This window comes from Podarcis tiliguerta (genome assembly GCF_965153285.1).
Source record: "Podarcis tiliguerta genome assembly, chromosome: 16".
NCBI lineage: Eukaryota > Metazoa > Chordata > Lepidosauria > Squamata > Lacertidae > Podarcis > Podarcis tiliguerta.
Window position 1 is genome coordinate 16,375,544 of NC_139549.1, and position 23,119 is coordinate 16,398,662.

Sequence of the window (23,119 nt, forward strand, 5' to 3'; positions counted from 1 at the left end):
TACTAGCACACTCGGGTTTTTAATTCGCGTCTTTGAATGTCACGACGTCTCTCCCTGCTGAGTTGTTTCTAACGGTGGCGGGAGCTCTCACCGCTCCTTCGGAGACTACGACGCCCTTCCTTAGGTCCATGGTTTTGGGAACAGTCCCACCCCCCTTGCCAGCTCACTGGCCGCATCATTTGAAGATCTTTCCCTGGTTGAAGGCTTTGCCGACGTGCTTGAACTCGCCCTCCCACAGGAAATACTCCTTCACCATCGTCTTGCACTCCTCGCTCTCCGGGTCCAGCTTCCGCCAAGTGTAGGATTCGTAATCCACCTGCCAGTCAGGGCTCAGCTGAAGGAGACACGGAGGGAGCAGAGTCAGGATGGGTGGGTGGGGGGTGGTGCGAGAGAAATAAAGGGGCCGCTTCCCTCCCCTCTTCACCCGTTAACTGTAAGGGCAGCTCAGCCCCAGCTGCTGAAGCCCAAAGTGGAAATCACCTTTAAATATTTAAACACTGGCACTGAATCTTGTTAAGGCTGCTTCCGCCAACCTGGTGCCCTCCAAGTTGTTTCTGGACTACAACTCCCATCAGCCCCAGCAAGTATAACCCATATGTCAGGGTTGATTGAGTCGCAGTGCAAACTACCAGGGCGGCACCAGGTTGGCAAAAGATATTCTCCATCAGATCTGACCGTTGTGAACAGAAGTCAGTTTGCAATGGTCTTCTGCTTTTCTTACGTATAATAAAAATGCTGCAGGGTCGTCACGCTGCAGTTTGCAGTTCTACCGGCTTGTGGCCAGGCAAACTACAATGTGGCAAGAGGCGGTGGGTGAGAGGCCCATGTCAGCTGTGGAGGGACAACCACAGTTGGCTGTTGCTAAGGTGTGCATAGCCTCACTTTTTCTTCCCTCCAGGTGTTGTTGGACTACAACTCCCAGCAGCCCCCAGCAAGCACAGGTTGGCAAAGGCTCCTGTAAAGTGTTCCTGGCACGGCTGCCCACTTGATCGATCTATCGTGGCTCCTTGCTTGTGGGAGAGCAACATAAATCTAGCCTAGGTGGGCCTGACTAAAGATCCAATGAGGAGCCACCTGTCTGAGCTGCAGTGAGAACAGCTAATGGCAATGCTGCGTTTCCCTGACCCTCCTGCGAGAGAAATAGCTAGGGAAGCCGTCAAGCTCAGATCTCCCAAGAGGTCTGGGTTCCTCACAGGTCTCCCCGAGGCATAAACTCACCGGAAAGGCTAGCTCCTGCCCACGGAAGACCCAGATGCCAGAGATGCAGCTGGCATTGTTTGTGCCAAAGAGGATGACAGAAGCAAAGGCGTTCTTGCGCAGCTTGTCTAGGCGCTGGAACATGCCTGCCAGGAAAGAAAAGGGGGGACAAAGCGGTCACTTGACTGTCTGGCCCAGCTCAGAGGCCGCCAGCCCAGAAAACAATGGAGGTGGTGGCGACTGGGGTCACGGCAGGCTTACCTGTGATGAGGTTGCAGCTCATGAAGGTCTGAGCGAGCTCCTCGGGGAAGCGATACTCTGCATACCAGATGGACCAACCCTCCTTGTCGAAATGCTCCCAGAAGTGGGGTATTGCCACCGTCAGGGTGTCCTCGTTGGAGTACTTCCTCTTGAACTCGTCCATGACGAAGGAACTGAAGGGAAGAGGACAGGAAAGGGTTGTAGGGAGTTGCGTTACGTCGGGTTGGACCAGGGGCGCATCTGGCTCAGTATTGCCTGCACTGGGTGGCAGCAGCTCTCCAGGGCCCAGACAAGGGCCTTCCCCAGCAATACCTGGAGATGCAGGCAGGGACTGGCCCTGGGGGATTCTTCTGCACGCAGAGCACATGCTCAGGCACTGAGCCACAGCCCTTCCCCGAAGATGCCACTCAGCCTCTGCCGCACAGAGTGAACCTACTCTTGCTAAATTAAAGCGATGCTTTTAAGGCTTACTTCGATACCACAAAAGAAGGGGCCAAATGGAGTTTTAGGGGAGGGAATTCTACCTCTGTGTGTGTGCCGGCAGGGGACATCCAACTGAAAAAGCCCCATCTTTGGTTCTCTGACAACTTGACTTGCTTAACGACAAGCAACAGCAGGGTCTCTTGAGGCAGACCTCCAGGTCCAGGCAGGCCCACAGGCCTCCAAACAAACCCCATCCCAAAGCATTTAGCGCTTCTGAAATGTTAGCAGCAGCACTCTGAAATGAGCCTGGAGCTAACTGCAGTTGAAATCCCAATAAGCAGCCTGGTAGATGAATTAAAAGCACCAGTCTCTAAAGACAATTGTGCGTAGAGAGAACAGTAGTCAATCCATCATTCTGCACAAGAAGAATAGAGGGAGGGGCACAGGTGAGCAGCTGCTGTAGGAAAGGTGACTGTCCTAAAGTGGGAGACCAGAAGGCATGGCTGCTACCCTTGTTCAATAGACATTGCCATGGCTTTTTCCAGAAAGTCGTCCACTTTTGTGTGTTCATCATGGGTTCGGGGGTCGGGGTCTCTTAGCCAAACAGGCAGAAATTCTGTAGAAGCCCACTGGGTGGCTGGGTCCCAAAGATGCTGATCCCAAACAGCAGCCCACCCACATCCAAGTTCACACTCACTGCAGAAGGGAAAAGCCAGCTGAAAATCTAGAAAAACCTGTTTTCGGGGAGAAGGGAGGGATCGCGTGGATGAAAAAAAACCAAACCAAAACTCAAGTGGTATTATGACCCATCTGCCTTCAGAATGACGAACGCTATTAATTACGCCTGATACAGAACACATGGGGTAGGGGAGGGGGGTTTCCAAAAACAAGTCAGCTACTGTTTAAGAGTATATTGGCTCAGAGGATGGTTTGTGTTGGTAACAGCTGCAGTGTTGCATCAAGGCCAATATTAGCGGTGTGATTCCTCTTGTAGAAACACACCATGCTCTGAATACAGTTCGGCAGGGGAACATGTTTTACATTGGGGGGGGGGGGGAGGGAGAGAGTTGGCTGTCCCACCCAACCCAAGACTGGGCAGGCCTCCTCTGCCAGAAGCTTGAAGCTTGAGGGTGAACAACATACATTTGAACATAGAAGGCAGCCTTACACGGTCAAGACCATCTACCTCAGTAGCGTCTACACTGACTGGCAGCAGCTCTCCAGGATTTCAGCCAGGGAGTCTCTCCCAATCCTATCTGGAGGTGCTAGGGATTGAAGCTGGGACCTTCTGCACTCAAGGCAGGTGCTCTGCTTCTGAGCTAGGGCTCTTCCCATCTTCCAGGGCCAAGCCAAACCCAGTTTTCTAACCCCAACTTGTTTTGCTTTTTCATGCATTAAAGTTTTGACACTTTCGCTTTACACTCTGCTGCCAGAGCTATTCGGTCTCCCAGCCATTCCAAGAGCTGCGGCTGACAGGGGTGTTGCAGCCCCAAACATCTGGAGGGCACCAGGTTGGCGAACCACCCAAGAAGCAAGGCTCCTTGCCGCCGCCCAGTGTTTCTTCCTCCCAAGCAGGGAATGTGGGCTCGGCCTGGCTGGGGCAAAGCACAAAAGGAGCCCCAGCACGTGGCAGGGCATGGGATGTGGGACAGCCAAAGCACAGCTATGGGCTGCCCCCTAGTGGGTGAACCAGGAGAGGGCGCCCATGTGATTTTAAACAAGTGTGCAAGTTAAGCTTGTAATTTTAGGGGGCAGGCTATTTTCTTACAGCCGCTGTTAAGCCACTATTAAGCAACTGGGATTCAGAAACACTTGTTGTAGGGCGATTTACTTTCTGCCCACATCTGGACTCCTAAGTGTCTAACAAGGGCAGCTAGGGAAACAAGGGAAGCTTGGCGAGTGGGGAGGCCAGGAGAGGATTCTGCCCTGCGCTGATCCTGTGCAAAGTTCTGAGCATATGCTTGCCCTCCAATTCCACTGGTTTTGCGCCTGAAATGCAGCAGGCATATATACATATAGTGCAGCGGTGAGCCCATTTCAGTACAGTGGTGCCCCGCAAGACGAATGCCTCGCAAGACGGAAAACCCGCTAGACGAAAGGGTTTTCCGTTTTGGAGGTGCTTTGCAAAACAAATTTGCTATGGGCTTGCTTCGCAAGACGAAAATGTCTTGCGATTCCTGGGGGTTTTTTTCCCCTCCCAGCCTTTTTCCCAAGCCCCTAAGCTGCTGAACAGCTGATCTAAGCCGCTTATCAGCTGATCTAAGCCGCTAATAGCCTTTTAGCAGCCAATCCGCTAATCCCTTAAGCCTTTAATAGCCGCTAAACCGCTAATAGCGCTAATCCGCTAATGGGCTTGCTTCGCAAGATGAAAAAAACCGCAAGACAAAGAGACTCGCGGAACGGATTCTTTTCGTCTTGCGAGGCACCACTGTAATTTCCCCCCCTGAATGAGCAGATCTCCTAAGTTGTCTTTCATCTACTGCTTTTGGACAGAACTTGAGCTGCTGTGCTTGGCCAAGCCCCACATACAAAGGAGAGAAGCAAGTCCGTTTGCCAAGCCCTACAGTACCTTGCCCTTCTTCACAAGGACCACTGTGTGAACCACCTGAAAATACTGCTGGCCAGGATCCTTCCCACAGAACCATCTACTATTAACTCAAGAGCCTGCTGCAGCTGAACAATCCTTTCCCAAGGCCAACAACTGTCCTGTGCATTATAAGGTACGTGGTTCGCACCCACAGCCTTTGAAACAGAAGGGAAGCATGCAGCAAGCTATACACTCCCCTTTGGCTTGGAAAGCCATCCCTGCAGAGTTTTTTTTTTTTTTTTTTTGGGGGGGGGTCTTTGCCTGCACACTGCTCTCCCCCTGCCAGGGTTCTGGGGGACGGCTTGCATGCCTAGAACTGGCCCTCACCACCTGGCAGGCAGCAGGGGGACATTCAGGAAAGGGCACCTCAACCTTCCCCAACAGAGAACCTTCCCTATCCCATCTCACTCCAAGCAAGCTGCACACAGAGAGCCTGTAAGGGCTGCACACCCTGGGATGCTGCCCGGCACTCCCTGCAAGTAATTGAGGAAGAGGTGGATTCTGAACAGAAGGCTTATGCCAATGGCAGCCAGCCCTGAATGTCTTCTGACACCACCCATAAAAAAAGGGTCAGTCACCGGACTTAGGAACAGTCCAGGAACAAAAGCTTGGCTAGAACACAGTTGTTTTTTTTAAAAGGAAAACTTCTAGACCTTATTTCAGAGGCAGAACCACTTGAACAATGCACGGGAAAATTTGAGGAGCCTCCAAAATGGCAGAATAAAACATCAAGTGGTTGGGAGAAGGGAGACCTGGTGCCTTGCACAACCCTGGGACTTCCCCATTATCACAAGCTGGGATTTTCTGGGGGAGGGGGGTTTAGGGTGGAAGGGACTCAGAACTGATTTGCTAAGTGGCCTCCAAGCTTGTACAACGCACGCCCCCCAATTCTCTGGCACTAGGGCTGAGCGATATATCAATATAGCATGCAAAAATGGTTTGAAGTACACATCATGAGAACTGTTTCATAATATTTCAGCTGGCAAAATATCACAAATCACAATGTGTGTAACCGCTAGGCGATATCTGGCTTTCAACATCAGGACAACTCACCAGCTAAACATTGCAATGTTATCACAAGCTAACCCTCTCAATATCACCTGCTAAACATTGCAATAGGAATCTAAAACAGATAAATGACAATATTATCAACCATTACACACTCAGTTTCATCAGTTGTCAAGCCCCAAAGTAGCAGCAGTTGCCAGGACACTGTCCTGTTCGCCTCTGCATGGTTCCTTCCTTGTTTCAGATATTGTGATATATCAATATATAACAATGTTTAGCCGGTGATATATCGCAATACTGAAAACCAGTTATCGCCCAGTCCTATCTGGCAAACAGAGGATTGTCCCAAGGCTTTCCCAATCCATCACTGCCACCCCGAGCAGGGCCTCACCTTTTGGGGAGGTGAGCAAAGGGGTCTTTGGATTTGGGTTCGGAGGCCAAGGCCTCATCGCACTCGTCCATCTCCTCCTCGGGCTCGGGCTTCTTCTCCTCTTTCTTCTCCGACTTCTTGTCCTCCTTGGGCTGCTTCTCCTTCTTGGGCACCTCCTTCTTGGGCTGGTTCTCGGCAAACTTCTTGGCTGCACAGAGAGGGAATAAGGAGGAAAATGGTGTGTGGGGTGGTGGGGGCAAAGTCATATGTTGACCCCAGCCAATCATCTGGGAGTATGGGAAATGCAGTCCCAACATTTGGAGAGCCACAGGTTGGCCACACCCACGCCAAGCTACTTACTTCAAGGAGGGACTACTGCATTGCGCTCAGTGTGGGGCTTCCTGCACACTTGATATGGAAAAGCTGCAGCTGGAGTGCATGATTGCTGGCAGGGGTGAGACCCTGTCTGCATGCACCTGGGCTCAAGGGACCTGCACTCATTGCCAGGATGCTACTGGGCCAAGGTGTTACTATTAGTATATGAAGCCCTGAACAACTTGGGACCGGTTTACCTGCGAGAGCACCTTACCCATATATGCCCACTCAGCCACCTGGATCTGCAAAACTGACACTGTTACAGGGGACACATAATGCCCATTTTGCACCCACCATTTGGAACTCCCTGCCTATTAACATCCGTCAGGCTTCTTTGAACTTTTTTCGGAAAGCAGCTAAATGCAGTCGTACCTTGGAAGTCTTGGCTCCCGAACAAATCAGCTCCCAAACGATCAAAACCTGGAAGTGAGTGTTCTGGTTTCTGAACGTTCTTCAAACCCTTCCCCTGTCTGATGGGGCTTCCACAGCTTCCGATTGGCTGCAGGTCTGGTTTCCAAATGTTTTGGAAGTTGGACTTCCTGAATGGATTCCGTTCGACTTCCAAGGTACGACTGTACCTTTTTGCTTAGGCAAACCTGCCTAGATACTTAGGTAGTATCTGGTGTTTCACACTTACTGAAGATTTCAATTTTCAAATGCTTTAAATAGCTGTTTCTAACTGTTTCTACTGATAATTTTATTGCTTTATTATTTTCGTGAACTGCTCTTTGGGGGGGGGGGGGTCCTTAGCCATCAAGTGTTATAAAATTTTTAGGAAATAAATAAATAAAAATAAGCCAGCACATTGGTACGTACAAATGGCAACTCTGTTGTTAATTCCAAGCAATTTCTTTGGGTAGGCCGGTCATAAATTTGTGGCTGCCAAGCCAAACAGCACCAAGTTTTTCAAAAGCACCTTCTAGTTTTCTACTCTGCTCAAGACTTATTTTAATCTATTTCAGCAAGCAGATTTCATTAATTCCTAAGGCCGCAGAGGTGCCAAGTCAGCAGATCTGAAAAAGCATAAGGATGGAAGGTGGATTAATGGTTTAAGAAGCCAAGCTGGGTTGATTCGTCTAAGATCAGGTAGCTGAATCTGCAGATAACACTGGTGAGCTTTTTAAGAACAGTCACTTGTGATTAAGCATATGCTGCTGCCAGCAGAGAAACACAGGAAGGCAGACCATGCCCCTTCCTTGGGAGCAGAGTAAAGAGGGTCTTAGTTTCTGAACCACCCCACTTTCCAGAAGGAGGACAGATGGTATAGGGGAGAGGTGTCATCCTTCTGCACCTGTGTCTCATTTCTATAGCACAAGGAACAGAACCAGAGAGGGCGAGGACTGCCCAATACAGGGCAGCAGTTCTCACAGAGCACATTTCTTTAAATTTATAAATCACCACTTTTTAGCAAGGACAATTCACAAACTATTTAAAGGCATTTTTAAAAACAAAATATGAATTTAAGTAGAGGCCTCTAGTTCCCTTACCATCAAACTGTGCCATCTTCTCGCACAGCTTCACCTCTCCCAAGACAGCCTTAAACTGAGGCTGGTTTATGCAGGTCACAAACCAGCGGTTGACGTTTTCGTACGGCTGGCGGAAGGACGGCTCCAAAACCTGAAGACAGCAAGGGGAACCAGATTGAGTGGCACATGCTCATCTCCCCCGCCGTTTGGTCTGGGCTAGGCAGGTTGCCTTCTGGATTAAACACGAATGGTCTGCAGCTTGTGTGAATAAACCGTAGGCTTCACATGACAACAAGGAGGATCAGACATCACCCAGCCCAACCCTGTGTTCAATGAAAGATGCAACTACACGCAGCGGTTCTCAACCTGTGGGTCCCCAGATGTTGTTGGACTACAACTCCCATCATCCCTGAGCTCTGGCCCTGCTAGCTAGGGGTGATGGGAGTTGTAGTCCAACAACATCTGGGGACTCATAGGTTGAGAAAGGCTGAACTACAGCACCCCTTACTTGTGGCCTCAGCCTTAGCTTAAACACCTCCAACAGAGAGCCCCCCTGAGGCAGACTCTGTCCCACTGCTGTAGCTTTCCCCAACCTGCAGGTGACATCTGCTGCCCTGCCGTTTCCACCAACCTGTTCCAGTTCTGCCCTCTGGAGCAACAGAGAGACAGTTCTTCAGCTAAATGGAGATGGCTACCATGTCTCCCCTTCATTTCCATCAGTTTAAAGAAGGTTAAAAGCTTTCACTTTTAAACCAGGGTGGATAAAAATCAATGCTTTTAAAATTTAAAAAAATCAGATTGTTAAAATTTAAATTGGATTTTTAAAATAAAATGCTTTTGGAGGAAAAATCTTTCTAAAGATAGCTTTCTATTTAAGTTACATTATAGTCCAAGGCTATTCATCACGAAATAAGGATTTGTTTTAAGTTTTTCATGTGTGCTAAAACTCAGTCTAAGTTTTTTTAAAATTGTTTAACCACATCAGTTAACAAACATGGATACATATGCTATGTTATTGTTTTAGTTAAATAAATTATTTAAATTGTTATTAAGGAAATGATTTGTTTTCTCCTTCCAATAAAGTACAGCAGAAAAGTTGTTGAAATATAAACAGTTAACTTATTAAACCGCACAATAATTTCATAATTATCTATCTATGTATTTCTAATAGTATAACCAAATCAGTAATTTTTGATATAACTGTAAAACTACTCTGAAAATTTATTTTTCCAAAAATGAAACCTTCATCTGGTTGTAAATATTAAGATTATACCAGCAAGAATGAGTCTTTCTGTTTTTAAAAAAATTGTATCAAGTCTTACTGACTAGTGATTTAAATCAAATCCACTCTGTTTTATACTAACCAGTTGCCCACTGCAGCCAGCCTTGGGGAATTTGGTAGTCTGAGCCATGGTTTGGTTGAAATCAATCATGGTCAAACCACTGGTTGTGATCCCAACTTGTTTGAACAAACCATTGTTTTGGATAAAACAGGAACTTCTTGACAGTTTAAATGTGGAAGTAAAAGCCCCCCCCCCCCATGGCCATGCCAGAGAAAAGGGATGGTGGCAGAGAACTTGAGCCTTCCCACACCTAACAGAAGTAGGATTATGAAGGGGGTGTTTTACATATTGCATAAGTCTCTTCAAGCAACTCTTGAGCATAATCTGGGTTTTTCTTCTCTTGACATTTGAGTTCCATCACAGCAGACCCAACAGCCTGCTCCTTCCATGTTTTTCTACACTCTTTTCTATCCAAACTGCTCTTAACAGCCTCGTTTAAAGAACGCAACCTGCCAAACGGCGAGGATAGGACGCTTCACCCCCCGCAATCAGGTCTCGACCCGCCTCAGCTCTGCACTGCTTCTTCCGTGGTTAACCCTGGTTCAGAAGAGGTGCTGTTTCCAACCCTGCTGCCAGAGGACTCCTTGCCCTGGGCAACCCAGAGGGCAGAACTGCTAATTCGGCCCTCACAAGCTTCAATTACACTCCGGAGTTGCAACTGGCCAGAGATGTGGAATCTCGCTGCCCCTCCCCAATACCTACTAGGAGCAAATAGCACATAGGTTTACCGTGCCAGGATATATGTTTACCACCATGCCCAGATGCTCCTCAGCCAGCTCTCAGAAACTCACCTGCTTATAAAGCCAGAGAAGTGTGCAGACAATCGTGATGTCAGCCAGTGTGATACATTCCCCCACCAGGAACGTCCTGGTCTTCAAATGGGCATCCAGGAGGGCCAGAATCCGCTTCACTTCCTCCTTGGCATACTCTGTAGCCTGGAGAGGGAGGGGGATGCACAATTTAGAAAGAAATCCTGAAGGGACAGCAGAATCTGCTGCAGCCAAAACAACCCCAAATAAAAGATTGGGTTAGGGGACTCAGGAGACAGCAAAAGGGATAAAAACCCCAGGAAAATAAGACAGCCACCCCCGCTATACAAAAATCCACTGCAAAGTGCATTTAACATGAATCAATTAAATATGCAACTTTGAAATAAGATGGGGAGTGCATCTTTTATTTTTAAGTGCCTGTCTTGTCCCTCCAACTCTACATGAACAAGGAACACCTGCCTAGTGTTCAAGGACATGCATAGCACATGTAAGACCCCGGAGTTCAATCCACAGCATCTCCAGTTAAAAAGACCTTTCAAGCAGAGCAGTCTAGCTTGCTACTATGCACGACAGCTAAATGGGGCCTCAGGATTCAGGGGCAGTTTACCACCACTGAGTACCAGTTGTCAAGGGGAGGAGAAACAGCAGCAGGCTACTTGTGGAATTCAAAGAAGCCATCTGGCCTGCAGAACGTGTTGTGGCTAGAGAAATGGATACGTCAACAGGGCCTGTTGAGACACAGCCAACCTTCTATGGCCCATTGTTGATGGGTAGGTGGGGCATCCTGCCTGCCAATCACATGACAGTGCAAACTGGGGTTGCAAAGGAAGAATCGAGGGTGCAGTCTAAGTTGGCTCTGCAGTCAGAATTCAGCATTTTTTTCTCCCCAATGTAGTACTTTTTCTTGTCACATCTGACGCTTTCTTTGCAGCTGTGGCTTGAACTTTTTTGCTGCCTGACATAATATGACACCTGGCACAGGAAAGGTAGGGGTGGTCCAGGAGAACTACCCTTATAGCTGGGAAATAACTGGCCAGAAACCTCACAGAACTAGAGCAAGGGGAACCTGCAGGGGCCCTTGAGGTGCTGTTGGGATGCCAGTTTCCAGAAGCCCCAGCAGCCAGGGATGATGGGAGTTGTTGTCCAGCAAAACCTGCAGGGCCAGAGCCTTCCCAACGCTGCACCAGGTGAACCAATGGCCTGACTATGCACAGGCAGCTTCACCTACATCCGGCACTCACCTGTTTGTTGTAATGCATGATGCCCAGCGTGGGGAAGACCCACGTGCTGGCAGGAGGGACAATGTCGCTGTCTGCAAAGCTCACCCACTGGATGACCTGGGCAGCCGCCTCCTTGGTGGGTCCTCGAAGCTCCTCGTTACTGACTGGAGGAGGAAAGCAACTGTTACTGCAAGGGCAAAGACCCGTCTCCCCACCCCACAGCTACCTCTATCTTATCCATCAGACTCTTGTTCTGCCTTTCTGTGCATTTCCCCCAAGGCAAAGACTAAAACCACAAATTGTGATTAAAACAAAAAACAAAACAAAAAACTATAATAGCCAGGATAAAGGAAATCAGAAACAAAACAGCCAGAGGAGTTTTAAACTCAGCTTCCGAAAGTCAAACAAAAGATGTTGACCTGCCTGCAAAAGGATGACCTGGGGGAAGGAGGGTCATAAGGGCCTCTCAAGGACAGCCTCTAGGCTGCTGTGTTCAGAATCTCACCTGTAGTTCTTAAGAAAGCAGGTGAGGCATTTGGAAGAGTGAGCAAGTGCAAAACTCAGGGCAGCGAGGGAAGGTGGCATAACAAGAACTGGCAGTTGCCCCAGGCCACCCACAGTTCCCTTGCACCTGCCGCTAGCAGTCAACCAACCTCAAACCTTCTGCCTTGCACAGGAGCCCCCAACTAAGGAATTCTTGGTTCAATGACCACAAACCCTGCTCCCACTTTCCGTTAAGTTATCAGAAGCAGACAGAGGTGACCGGGGTTACCGTAGTGTGCAATGGCATTGCTCTCAAACACGCAGAATCCATCGTCCCCTTCAAAGGCTGGAACCTATGGAAGAAAAACAGCCTCTCTCAAGCCACTGGCTGGTCAAATGCAAAGGTCCCATTTGAAGTACCCACAACGCTGGGAAGCCAGCTAGTGCCCCCCTGCCAAGACCAATTCAACCCCACTCTTGGATGCTTGCAAAATACGCATAAAATTATAGCTTGAAATTTGACATCACTACTGCATGTAGAAATCAATGCACAGCACTCCAAAAGTGGTACAATGGCAATACCAAATCCGGATTGTACAAATGGCCCCGTTTGTAACCAGAAGTCAAGAGGTGGGGCTACCTTGCTGCAGGTGCAAGGCTTAATACTTCCCTATTACAAAAACACAACTCCTTGCATATAAGAAAACAAGCATGTTTGGGAGAGTTCAGCCCAACCTTTTCAACACGCAGTTTCTCCCAGCCCTGCGAGACTTTCAGGACTGTGACTCCTCACCCAGAACAGAGTGGCAGCTCTTGAGAATTGTGCCAAACCAACATTTGGGTGTAACAATATTCTCTACATGGCTATATAAACACTGTAGTAAATGTATTTACTATATTGGCCCGAATATAAGCCGTACCCGAATATAAGCCACACCTTTAAAATTTGGCGGCTTGGAGGAGGTGGACGGACGCCATTGTCCTGCACTCCCAACGGCCATCATGGGCAGCTGTTTCAGCAGCGGTATCATATGGTCACGAATATAAGCTGCACTTTAACTTTTCAGTCAGAATTTGGGGAAAAAAGGGTTGCTTATATTCAGGCCAATACAGTATATAAATACTACACTTGCCGAGTTGTCATATGTAAGGAGGAATTCCCTGCAGACCAAGTGCCCACAGGACACAGTGTGTTTCTCAGGCTCACAGTAATTTGCAGTAACTTTTGCCAACTTATTTACAAAATATACATTTTAAGAACATAATGAAGAGCTTGTTGGGTCCATCTGGCCCGGCATCCTGTTCTTATAATGGCCAACCAGATGCCTCTTACGGGAAGCCCACAAGCAGGTCCTGAGTAGTACAAGAGCCCTCCCCCCTCCTGTGGTTTCCTGCACCTGGCATTCAGAAGCATTGCTGTCTCTGACTGCGGAGGCAGTTTTGATGTAGGGATGCTGATGTTTTTACCAGGCATATCTAGAAAACCTTTGCCACTATGCACAGTCACCTCCTGGCAAACTGGGAACAAGCCAAGGTGACCCAGCAGGCTCAGAGGCAGCTCCCCTTTCACCAACTCTCAGCAAGGAGAGGCAGCTGGAAGGCATCAGCTCAAGTGGGGCCAATCACTCACCTTCCCAGCTGGGAATTTCTTCAGGAACTCCGGGGTCTTGTTGGTCTGGCCAAAGTGGAACTGTGGTGGGGTGGAGAGGACCTTGATCTTGGCGCCACTGTACTGGGCAGCTATGAGGGCTTTGAACGCCCGCCAGTTCTCGGGGTAGGTGTAAAGAGTCTGCAAAAGAAAGGATCAGCGTAAGACACAATGCAGAACAGAGCTTTGATATGCAAGAGAAGATTCCTAGCTTCTGCTCTATGGAAACGCCCCCCCCCCCCAATATATTTTCAAGTGGTGCTATTTTAGAACCAGAGATTTAATGGCTTACAGTTGACCGTACAAGATCTTACGGTTGTAGTATCCTACACTGCCATCATACCTCATCATTTCCTGCCTTGAGTCACTGCAACTCTGACACTGCAGTACTGTAGGAAATCTTGAGCTTACCACACCCGCAGCATAATGCTATCTCATCACTATGAACTAGAAACCTCATCAGCCTTCTATTCTTGTATGCACCCTCCCCACTGCCCATATAAAGTACTTCCTAGACACTCACTCCACCACAGAGCCACACCCACCAATGAGCAGCCTCCAGGGTCTCCAAAAGGTTGCACTGCAGCCTGCTTTTCCATCAGCCTAGTCTCCCCTTCACAAAAACCCACTCCAACTATACAGGAAGCAGCCTTATAAACTCAAGTTACTGCTCTATCTAACTCTGCTACACTGACTGGCAGCTAATCCCCAGGATCTTATCCAGGGGTCTTTCCCAGCCATACCTGCAGGTGCTGAGGATTGAACCTGCAACCTTTTGTATGCGAAGATGCTCTACCCCTGAACTACGCCCCTTAACTCAGCGCCAAGCAGGCTACCCACCTTCTCCTGTATCCCACTCTGCACTCAAGACTTCTGCCCCACAAGCCCCCACTCCCATTTCACAAGCCATTTCCCACCGCTCCCCAGGAGTGCAACAAGACACCAGGCCCACCTCTCCTGTGAAACACCTATTCAAGGCCTCAGACCAGATATAGATTTAATCCAGCTTTCTTTTCCCACCACCAGACAGCCAGAAGCAACAGTCTCCCTTCTTCAGCATAGACTGCTGCTAAACATGGAGGTTTCACTGCCTCACCATGGCTAAGAATCCCTGAGCTATTACTCTTTAGGTTGTCTAAGAGTCGCACTAGTTTACATTTCTCAGCAGCAGCCAGGGATGACCCCAGGAAACGCCAGAAAACCAACAGTCCCCATCCTACTTGTTCGCTCTCCAAATCGCCTGCTATTCTGTGGTAGACTGCCCCTACACACAGAGGATCAATGGCAGGCAGAACACGCCCCCACCATGATTCCAGCACACATTACTTCTGCACCCCATAAATAAGAAACAGCATGGAAACATTACCAATGCCTTTACAAACACACCAGGGGCATCAATTTATGGGGAAGGGCCGCAGCTTAGTGTAAGAGAATCTGCCTTGCATGCAGATCAATGCCCGCATCTCCAGTTAGGGCTGGGAGAGACCAGACTGATACGCTGGAGAGCCACTACCGCCAGTCAGTGTAAGCAATACTAAGCTAGATAGACCAATGGCCTTCCCACGGAGAGGTTCATAAATCCCCCATATGACTCCCTGGCACAGTCCAGCCACCCCAATGAGGCAGCCTGAACCGAATGACATTAGAATTGGGGAGGGGAGGAAAGAAAGTATACCTGACACTCCCACCTCGGCCCTTCCTGCCCCTCTCCTCCTACCCCAACCGCCTCTCCCCAGCAATATCCCCCCCAAAACAACTGGCTAGGGTCATTTTTTCTAAGTGCCCCACTCCGGGCGCCCAAATGCTGCCCCCAAAGTCGGATGCAAACGGATTGCGAGGGGCCCCCAGGTGTAAACGCGAGCTCACCCCGGCCGCCGCCATCTTAGCGAGGAAAGGAAAAGGAGGAGCTTCGCGCGAGGCGGCCGTAAAGCGAGTCGGAACGCGACCTATCCAGCGAGCGCGACTACAAGGCCCCGCACGCCCCGCCCCCTCTCTCTTATAGTGCGTCACTGGAGAGGGGCGGAGCCTCCTGGTAACAATGCTGGAGGGTATGGAGGGCGCCACGTGGGAGGGGGCGGCGACAGCTAGAGCACAGAGATAAGAAAAATAGAAGATGCTTCACTGGCTGGATAGGTTATTTCCTGGTTCCCATTCTTGAAAGTGAGAGTTGCCTTATCGAAATTCATGTGGGGAAATCCAATACTGTATGCTGACGTGGTTGTGATTTAGTAATTGAGCATATCTACACTCAAACGGACGGTATAATAATGATCAGTGTTTTTTTCTGGGGGGACGCAGGGATATTGTTGTTGTTTAGTCGTTCAGTCGTGTCCGACTCTTCGTGACCCCCTGGACCAGAGCACGCCAGGCACTCCTGTCTTCCACTGCCTCCCGCAGTTTGGTCAAACTCATGCTGGTAGCCTCGAGAACACTGTCCAACCATCTCGTCCTCTGTCATCCCCTTCTCCTTGTGCCTTCCATCTTTCCCAACATCAGGGTCTTTTCCAGGGAGTCTTCTCTTCTCATGAGGTGGCCAAAGTACTGGAGCCTCAGCTTCAGGATCTGTCCTTCCAGTGAGCACTCAGGGCTGATTTCCTTAAGAATGGGGAGGTTTGATCTTCTTGCAGTTCATGGGACTCTCAAGAGTCTCCTCCAGCACCAGAATTCAAAAGCATCAATTATTCGGCGATCAGCCTTCTTTATGGTCCAGCTCTCGCTTCCATACATCACTACTGGGAAAACCAAATCTTTAACTATACGGACCTTTGTTGGCAAGGTGATGTCTCTGCTTTTTAAGATGTTGTCTAGGTTTTTTATTGTTTTTCTCTCCTCTTGGTAATTGGTAGCAATAACTGAGATAAACGGTGCAATAAGGAAATGAAGGATTTAAAATATATGGAAGTCGATGGAACCTCAAGAAGATGATGACAAAATGTAACAGACCTGTATAATTTTGTGTTATCTAGAAATAATTTTTAGGGACGCGGGTGGCATTGTGGTCTAAACCACTGAGCCTAGGGCTTGCCGATCAGAAGGTCAGCGGTTTGAATCCCTGCAATGGGGTGAGCTCCCGTTGCTTGGTCCCAGCTCCTGTCAACCTAGCAGTTCAAAAGCACCCCAAAAAGTGCAAGTAGATAAATAGGTACCACTCCGGCGGGAAGGTAAACAGCATTTCCGTGCGCTGCTCTGGTTTTGCCAGAAGCGGCTTAGTCATGCTGGCCACATGTCCCAGAAAAACTGCTTGTGGACAAACATCAGCCTCCCGCAGTTTGGTGAAACTCATGCTGGTAGCATGCTGGTAGGATGAAACTCATCCAGGAAAGCAAGATGAGCACCGCAACCCCAGAGTTGTTTGTGACTGGCCTTAACTGTCAGGGGTCCTTTACCTTTTTTTAAAGAAATAATTTTATTTTGGATTCAATGTTACTTTGTGTTAAGTTCAATAAAGCAGGAGAGGGGAGAGAGTCATTTAAAACCTTTTAAAAGCTGAGCTGCCCTACACTAGAGCTGACAATCTTTGCTGCTTACTTGTGGGCAAACCGGAACAACTATAGCATGGGTAGGCAAACTAAGGCCCGGGGGCCGGATCCGGCTCAATTGCCTTCTAAATCCAGCCTGCGGACGGTCTGGGAATCGGCATGTTTTTACATGAGCAGAATGTGTGCTTTTCTTTAAAATGCATCTCTGGGTTATTTGTGGGGCATAGGAATTCATTCATTTTTTCCCCTTCAAAATATACTCTGCCCCCCCCCCCAAGGTCTGAGGGACAGAGGACCGGCCCCCTGCTGAAAAAGTTTGCTGGCCCCTGGACTATAGTGTCTAGGCTAGGATTAGTCCAGTTTTAGAGCCACAGTGCTCTGCTTAAGTTTGAATTCTGTTTTTACCCACCTGCTTTTTCTCTACCTCTTTCTTTTAAAAAAAATAAAGTTTATTAATTTGGCATGTGTGTGATTGCCAGCCTCAGGGCTTTAGAATCCTCATGTGCTTAGAGGCTTTGAGTTCATGCTTCTAGAAATTAGGATCAGGATTTTTAGAGACCTGCAAGGTCTCTCAAGGTGTGGATGAGAATCGGGGAGCGCAGGCTGCCTTTGCACTCTTGAGTAAATAACTGGGAAACACAGGAAGTGTTGGTCTTAGAGTTCCTGGGTTTTAGGAAGTTTAGTGTAGGTTTGCCAGGGAACAATTCTTTATAACCCAGCTGTTCAAAGGGCGCTCTGGCTCGGAGAAAATACCCTATCGCCCCATCATCAAACAGGGATAAAGACCTAGCAGATCACTGGCCAAAGTGTCAAGAGGCAGCTCAGGAGGAATAAAATTCTCAACAGGGGCTTGGCTCTGTCCTTGAGGCCACACAGCCGCCAGTTTCATTCCTCCACTGGTGCTGGGGAGGCATGGCTGGGTGTGGAATGCGCTGGCAGTACATTCTTGGGGCTGCGCTCTCCGGAGCCCTGCTGCTTACTGCTGGGATCTTGTTAGGGCACTATGCGATCTACAAAGAACCCCAAACCCCGGAGTGGCTTCACAGCCTCTCTAGAGACCTGGACCCAGCTCTGCTCGAAGACTTCATGAACCAGGTGGAAGCCGCACGCATTGGACAGAACCTCAAGTAAGGCTGGCGGAGGAAGAGGCAATGTTCTAAAGTTCTCTCTTTGTTCTGGGAGAAATGGGATTTCTTCCCAGGTCAAAGAGTCTAATGGAATGCCTGTACAGTACCTATGCATTCTCTCTAAAGATAGATAGAAGATAGATAGATAGATAGATAGATAGATAGATGTATTATGGCTTCTGTGGATTAGAGTCCACTTCATCTGAGGGGTGAAGTGTGCCAGGGTGCCAGTCTTAAATGGGGCATTCTGGGATCCAAACAGAAAGATGTCCTACTTAAAACAGGACAGTTGCGGGGTATGGAATGGGAGCTAAAACAAATCAAGCTGAGGTGTGTACATGCTCACATAGCACACATGGTTATAATCAGCTACTGAATAGGAGTTCAGAGGGCTTGCAAACATAGGGGAACATCAGGTGTAGACATCCCCACATATGTCTGGATTTTCCCAGACATTAGCAGAATTTCAAAGGCAGAAATGACGTCCAGGGGTAATTCCTAAAATGTGGCGCTTTGTCCTGGATCTTAGGCAAGTCAGTTGAAAAATCACAGGTGTTTTTGGTTTTTTTTGCGCTTTTGTGAAAAAAGCTCAACGATTTTGGGGGTTTCCTAAATAAAGCTCAACCATTTTGCTGGTTTCCTTTAGAAAAGCTCAAAAATTTGGAGGTCTTCCTAAAAAAACACTCAACAACTTTCAGGGTGTCCTGGTTTTCACTTTTTGAAATATGGCAGCCCTATCTAGGGTGTGTGCAGCAAGGGCAGCTTGAAATATAGTAGGGGAAATGACCTCACTGTGTCACTTCAAACTGCTAATGTGTACATTCCCTGCCCTGATTGGCTCGCTGGAGGAGTCTTAGACCCCCTTGGCAAACTACAGTTCCCAGGATTCTTTGGGGGAAATGAAATGCTTTCAAGGTGCTTCAAATGCACTTTGTGTAGATGGAGCTGGCAACTGTATTGTGTGACGTGAGTGAGCATAGAATCAAAAAATTGAGGAGCTGGAAGAGTCATCTAGCCCAACCCCCTTAAATGCTGGAATCACAGCTGAAGAATCCCAGACATATGGCCAATGATACACGATCAGGAATAAAATAAGGAGAAACTTCTTGTTTCAAAAGCTGTGGGGGAAGGAAGCTGTGGTTTTGGGAAGGGCAAATTACAGTGGTACCTCGGGTTAAGTACTTATTTCGTTCCTGAGGTCCATTCTTAACCTGAAACTGTTCTTAACCTGAAGCGCCACTTTAGCTAATGGGGCCTCCCGCTGCCGCCGTGCCGCTGGAGCACGATTTCTGTTCTTATCCTGAAGCAAAGTTCTTAACCTGAAGCACTATTCCCGGGTTAGCAGAGTCTGTAACCTGAAGCATATGTAACCTGAAGCGTATGTAACCCGAGGTACCACTGTATATGCCAGATTCCAAAATTTGCCCAAACTCCAAAGACCTACCCCACAGCCAAGTCTGTCCCCCATTACTCCCTCTTGCATTAGGGATCTGTCTTCCAAGCCCCACATGGCTACCACGAAGGGGGACGAAGAACTGGTGCAGCTGATTCTGAAAGCCTGGCGAGACCCCCAAACTGGCCTGGACAGCGCCACGGAGGGCCAGTATGAAGTGTTCCTCTCCTTCCCTGACCCAGAGAAACCTAACTCTGTGGCTGTGGGTGAGTGCTAGGTAACGGGGTGTCATGCGAAATTTATGTTAGGCCCATTATCAGCGAGGCCCACGCCACGTACGCAAGAATGCAACCTGACCACCAAACTGGTAAGAACTGGTCAGAGAGGAACCAAACTGCTCACTGTCAAAGTGAACAGCAACTCCAGTTAAGGTACAAGGAGGGTTCTAATTTGTGCAGTTAAAAAAATGGGTTGGGTAAATGTTTTCAAGGGTTGGGGTTGGATGAGAGATGGTGGCAGGCTGGGGTGGCAGGAGGCAGTCGGGAAGAAAACAACCAGCTAAGATGATGTATATTTCCTGTATAGTGTGTGGCCTAATGGGAATGCTCTCTTGGACTAAGCAGGGTGTCAGGCTTCGGGAAATCAGTTCCCTCCCCTGTAGCATTTAATAAGCAGATCAAATGAAAGGAAATTCTTACCAGTTAGTTTTTTTAATAAACATGTCGAGAAACAACAGAAAGCGTCTCCCTAGAATGGCCGTGCTCCCAATTAAGGCTTCCCCTCTCCTCCGTCCCTATTAATCTGCGACACTCCTATGTTTTGTAATGAGCTTGCACTTTCTGTTCTAACACTCTCTGAGCTCCCCATGTCTTTGGGGATGGGGGTGGGGGGAGGTGGATGCTGTCCAGAGACTGTGAATCTGTTAACCCTCTCTCTTCCAGTGTTTCTTCACCTAGCTGTTCCCCATCCAGTGTTTCCCAGCTTCTGCCTTCTGAACTATGCCCTTCTGCAAACCACGGTTCCAAATCTATACTGTCCTCCTGCTCCTGGGAAGATTCAGGGGGAGGGGGCGGCTCCCACCATCTCTCCTCAGTGCAGTCCTCCTCAGCACGGTCCCTGACACAGGGTAAAAACCAAAGCCAGCCAATGAGTTTTCAGAGCTTATGTTTGGAATTGGGGAATGAAGACAAATTTGTGGGCCATAACCTGGACACCAGGAAAAGATGTGGGAATGAGTGAAGGTTGAGAGCGGAAACCACTGAAGGGAGAGGGTAGGGACACCTGCTACGGATGCTCTGATTAGACCCTCTTCTTCTTCATACCAGTGATGGAAAATGGCAGCCAAGCCTTTATCTCCCAGGAGACAGAGAAGAATCTGACTGCGGACCAGGCTGACAGAGATGTTGTGAAGCCTTATGCAGCTTACGCACCTCCAGGGAACCCCAAGGTGCAAAGCGAGGGCGTGGCCTTTTATCCTCCCTTATCTCTGATATCTTTATCTTATCTTCTGCTTGGAGTTTGCCCTCTTGATGGGCCAATCAAAGACACCACATGATCCTCAGGGGGCCTTGCCCTCCTAGGTGCGTTTTGTCTCGAACAGAAAGAGGCTTCACACAGACTATATACCTTCGGAGCACATTCAAAGTACATTTCCCACCTCAAAGAATTCTGGGCCTTGTAGTTTGTTCAGGGTTGTTGGGAATGATGACTATGCGAGGGGGAAACTACAGCGCCCAGAATTCTTTGAGGGAAAGGACATGCTTGGAATGTGCTTTATGGTGCCAGAGGGAGATCCCAAATCTTCAGCCACCCTTTAAATGTCTGTGATGACAGTTCTGTCTCTTTGTGTAGCAGCGTCAAAGGATGATTTCAAGGTGTAAACCCCTCATATCTCATATCCTCTCCTTTCCAGAGATGGAAAGTGTGGGAAAGTGTGAGTTGGCAGCTAAGATTTCCACCTTTTTCAGTGTGTGAAATGCGTGTGACGCTGCCCAGACAATCTGGAGTAGCAGACATTGGAAGTCTGATTCAGGTCCGTCTAGGGATGGGTGGTTTGAGAGGGTGTGGGGCATTGCCTTGTCTGAGCAAGCAGGGATTTGAAGAAGAATTACAAAATGAGACCATTGTGGTGTTGTATGGTCTCCATTTATGTGCTTCATTAAAAAAAAAAAAAAAACTTGCAGCATAAGCTCCCAACAGCACAGGCCTCTATGTGGTGAGGCCACCTTATTGCTGCTGCTGCTGCTGCTGATGATGATGATTTACCTGCCCTTCACACTAAGATCCCAGGGCAGGTGACATCAATTTAAAAAATAGTATTAAAAACAATTTAAAACAACTTACAATCACAGAAGCAAGGTGGGTCCTAAAAATATGCACCTCAAGTGTCAAAGAAAGAGGCACATATTCAGCATTTTCCGGAACCTTCCAGGCACACCTCTGTGGGGAGGGAGTTCATCAGTTTAGGGGCCACTACAGAGAAGTCCCTCTCTGTGACTCTTACTTCCAAAATGTCCCTTTGTGTAATCTATCTTGTTATGATGCCTGCAAAAGTATATTCAGCTTTCTGTCTTGGTTCTGTGATTCTTTATCGTTTTTCTTGTTTGTGTGGCATTGTTTCTGAAAACTCAATAAGCACTTAAAAACAACAACAACCCTCTCTTTTATTAAAAAAACATTCCAGGGGAAACTGGTCTATGCCAATCAAGGAAAAATGAGCGACTACGAATACCTGGTCCAACAGGGCATTGATCTCAATGGCACCATAGCCATAACTCGCTATGGGGGTGCTGGCCGCGCAGACAAGGTAAACTGGGAGCTGTTCCTGTTCCCAACCTTCTGCTTTTGTGGGACATTTTGAAAGAACAACCCTAAAATCTGAAGTAGGGCTATACCTTTCTTAGGCCAACCAAGTTGCTGCAGAATAATGAGGAAGTTTTTGAGCTCTCCCTTCCTCAGGCAAGATGTTCTGCAAAACTGGGGATGGGGAGGGAAAATGCTGGAAGATGTTGTTATTTATTCTTTTTTTAAAACAACAACAGCCCTGCCCTTCACCATCAGGTTTCCAGACATGCTGTAGCAATTTAAAATTCAGTATCTAAAACAGTTGAAAGCAAATTACAGTCACAGTCCAACTCCTGGAATGTAGGAATCCCAGCTCAATAATCCCTGACAAATGGCCAGCCAACCTCTCTTTCAAAGCTTCCAGTGATGGAGAGTTTCTTGAACAGCTTTTCCCACCAGAAAGTTATTCCAAATGCTTAGCTGGAATTTCCTTTCGTTTGAATCCATGGGTTGGGTCTTCTGCTGACATCTGGGCCTCTCGGGTCCCTGATGCCCAAACACATCTGTCTGGATCTTGCCTTGACAGGCCATCAACGGCGCCAAATTTGGCGTGGTTGGGGTGGTGGTCTACACTGATCCTGGGGACATCAATGACGGCAAGGCTTCTGCAACAGAGACGTACCCCTATTCGTGGTACCTGCCCCCCTCGGGCGTGGAGAGGGGTTCCTACAACAGCCACTTTGGAGACCTGCTGACTCCTTATTACCCAGCCAAAGGTGAGGAGGTTGGGGTGGAGCAGCAAACACGATTTTAATGTATACACAAGAATCCGTGTTTGGGGTGGGGTGGGGGAGCGGAGAAAGAACCAAGAGCCCACATGACAAGCTGTTGCATTCCAAAAGCAAGGAAGGATTGGACCCTGATTAATAGAATACATGCGAGGCTTGACCAGGAAGACTCTGGGAGGAAGTGCCAATAATAATTTGTCCACCTCTTGGCCCAGGTCGTTTTATTCACAAAAGTACTTTTTACACAGTGTTCGTAAGAACCAATCAGATTTCCTCTGAGCATTTCAAAAAACCCCCACGTGGGATCAGATCAGAAGAAATCCTTTTAACTACAAAAGACTACTTTGAGCATGCATACATATCTGAGAGTAAATAAAACAGGACTAAAGGAGGAATG

The 23,119-nt window shown here is 48.3% G+C and overlaps 2 protein-coding genes across 5 annotated transcripts in view; one reads left to right on the forward strand and one right to left on the reverse strand.

Annotated features, from left to right (window-relative positions):
* On the reverse strand, positions 1–15,175 carry EEF1G (eukaryotic translation elongation factor 1 gamma). The gene is made up of 10 exons (XM_083417237.1): positions 15,018–15,175; positions 13,134–13,292; positions 11,793–11,856; positions 11,042–11,184; positions 9,822–9,965; positions 7,709–7,838; positions 5,868–6,054; positions 1,459–1,631; positions 1,219–1,343; positions 1–334 (listed from the first exon to the last, which is right to left on the reverse strand). Exons 1-10 carry the CDS (start codon positions 15,030–15,032, stop codon positions 176–178), a joined length of 1,299 nt encoding a protein of 432 aa, XP_083273363.1. The 5' UTR covers positions 15,033–15,175; the 3' UTR covers positions 1–175.
* The window catches only part of NAALADL1 (N-acetylated alpha-linked acidic dipeptidase like 1), a 23,955-nt gene continuing 16,011 nt past the window's right edge, over positions 15,176–23,119 (forward strand). For 2 of the 4 annotated variants that reach the window (XM_083417154.1, XM_083417156.1), the window contains exons 1-6: positions 15,176–16,423; positions 16,470–17,757; positions 19,244–19,416; positions 20,476–20,597; positions 21,834–21,956; positions 22,521–22,710. In XM_083417154.1, coding sequence (XP_083273280.1) covers positions 17,543–17,757; positions 19,244–19,416; positions 20,476–20,597; positions 21,834–21,956; positions 22,521–22,710 — 823 coding nt within the window. In that variant the 5' untranslated portion in view covers positions 15,176–16,423; positions 16,470–17,542. Of the gene's footprint in view, positions 16,424–16,466; positions 17,758–19,243; positions 19,417–20,475; positions 20,598–21,833; positions 21,957–22,520; positions 22,711–23,119 lie in introns of those variants that run through there. The other 2 variants (XM_083417157.1, XM_083417155.1) reach the window with 2 other exon arrangements.

Coding starts and splice junctions, on each gene's coding strand:
- EEF1G (XM_083417237.1), bottom strand. Junction 7,839..9,821: donor TTCTCTGGCTTTATAAGCAG/GTGAGTTTCTGA, acceptor TGCTGTCTTCAG/GTTTTGGAGCCGTCCTTCCG. Junction 6,055..7,708: donor GAAGATGGCACAGTTTGATG/GTAAGGGAACTA, acceptor CTCTCTGTGCAG/CCAAGAAGTTTGCCGAGAAC.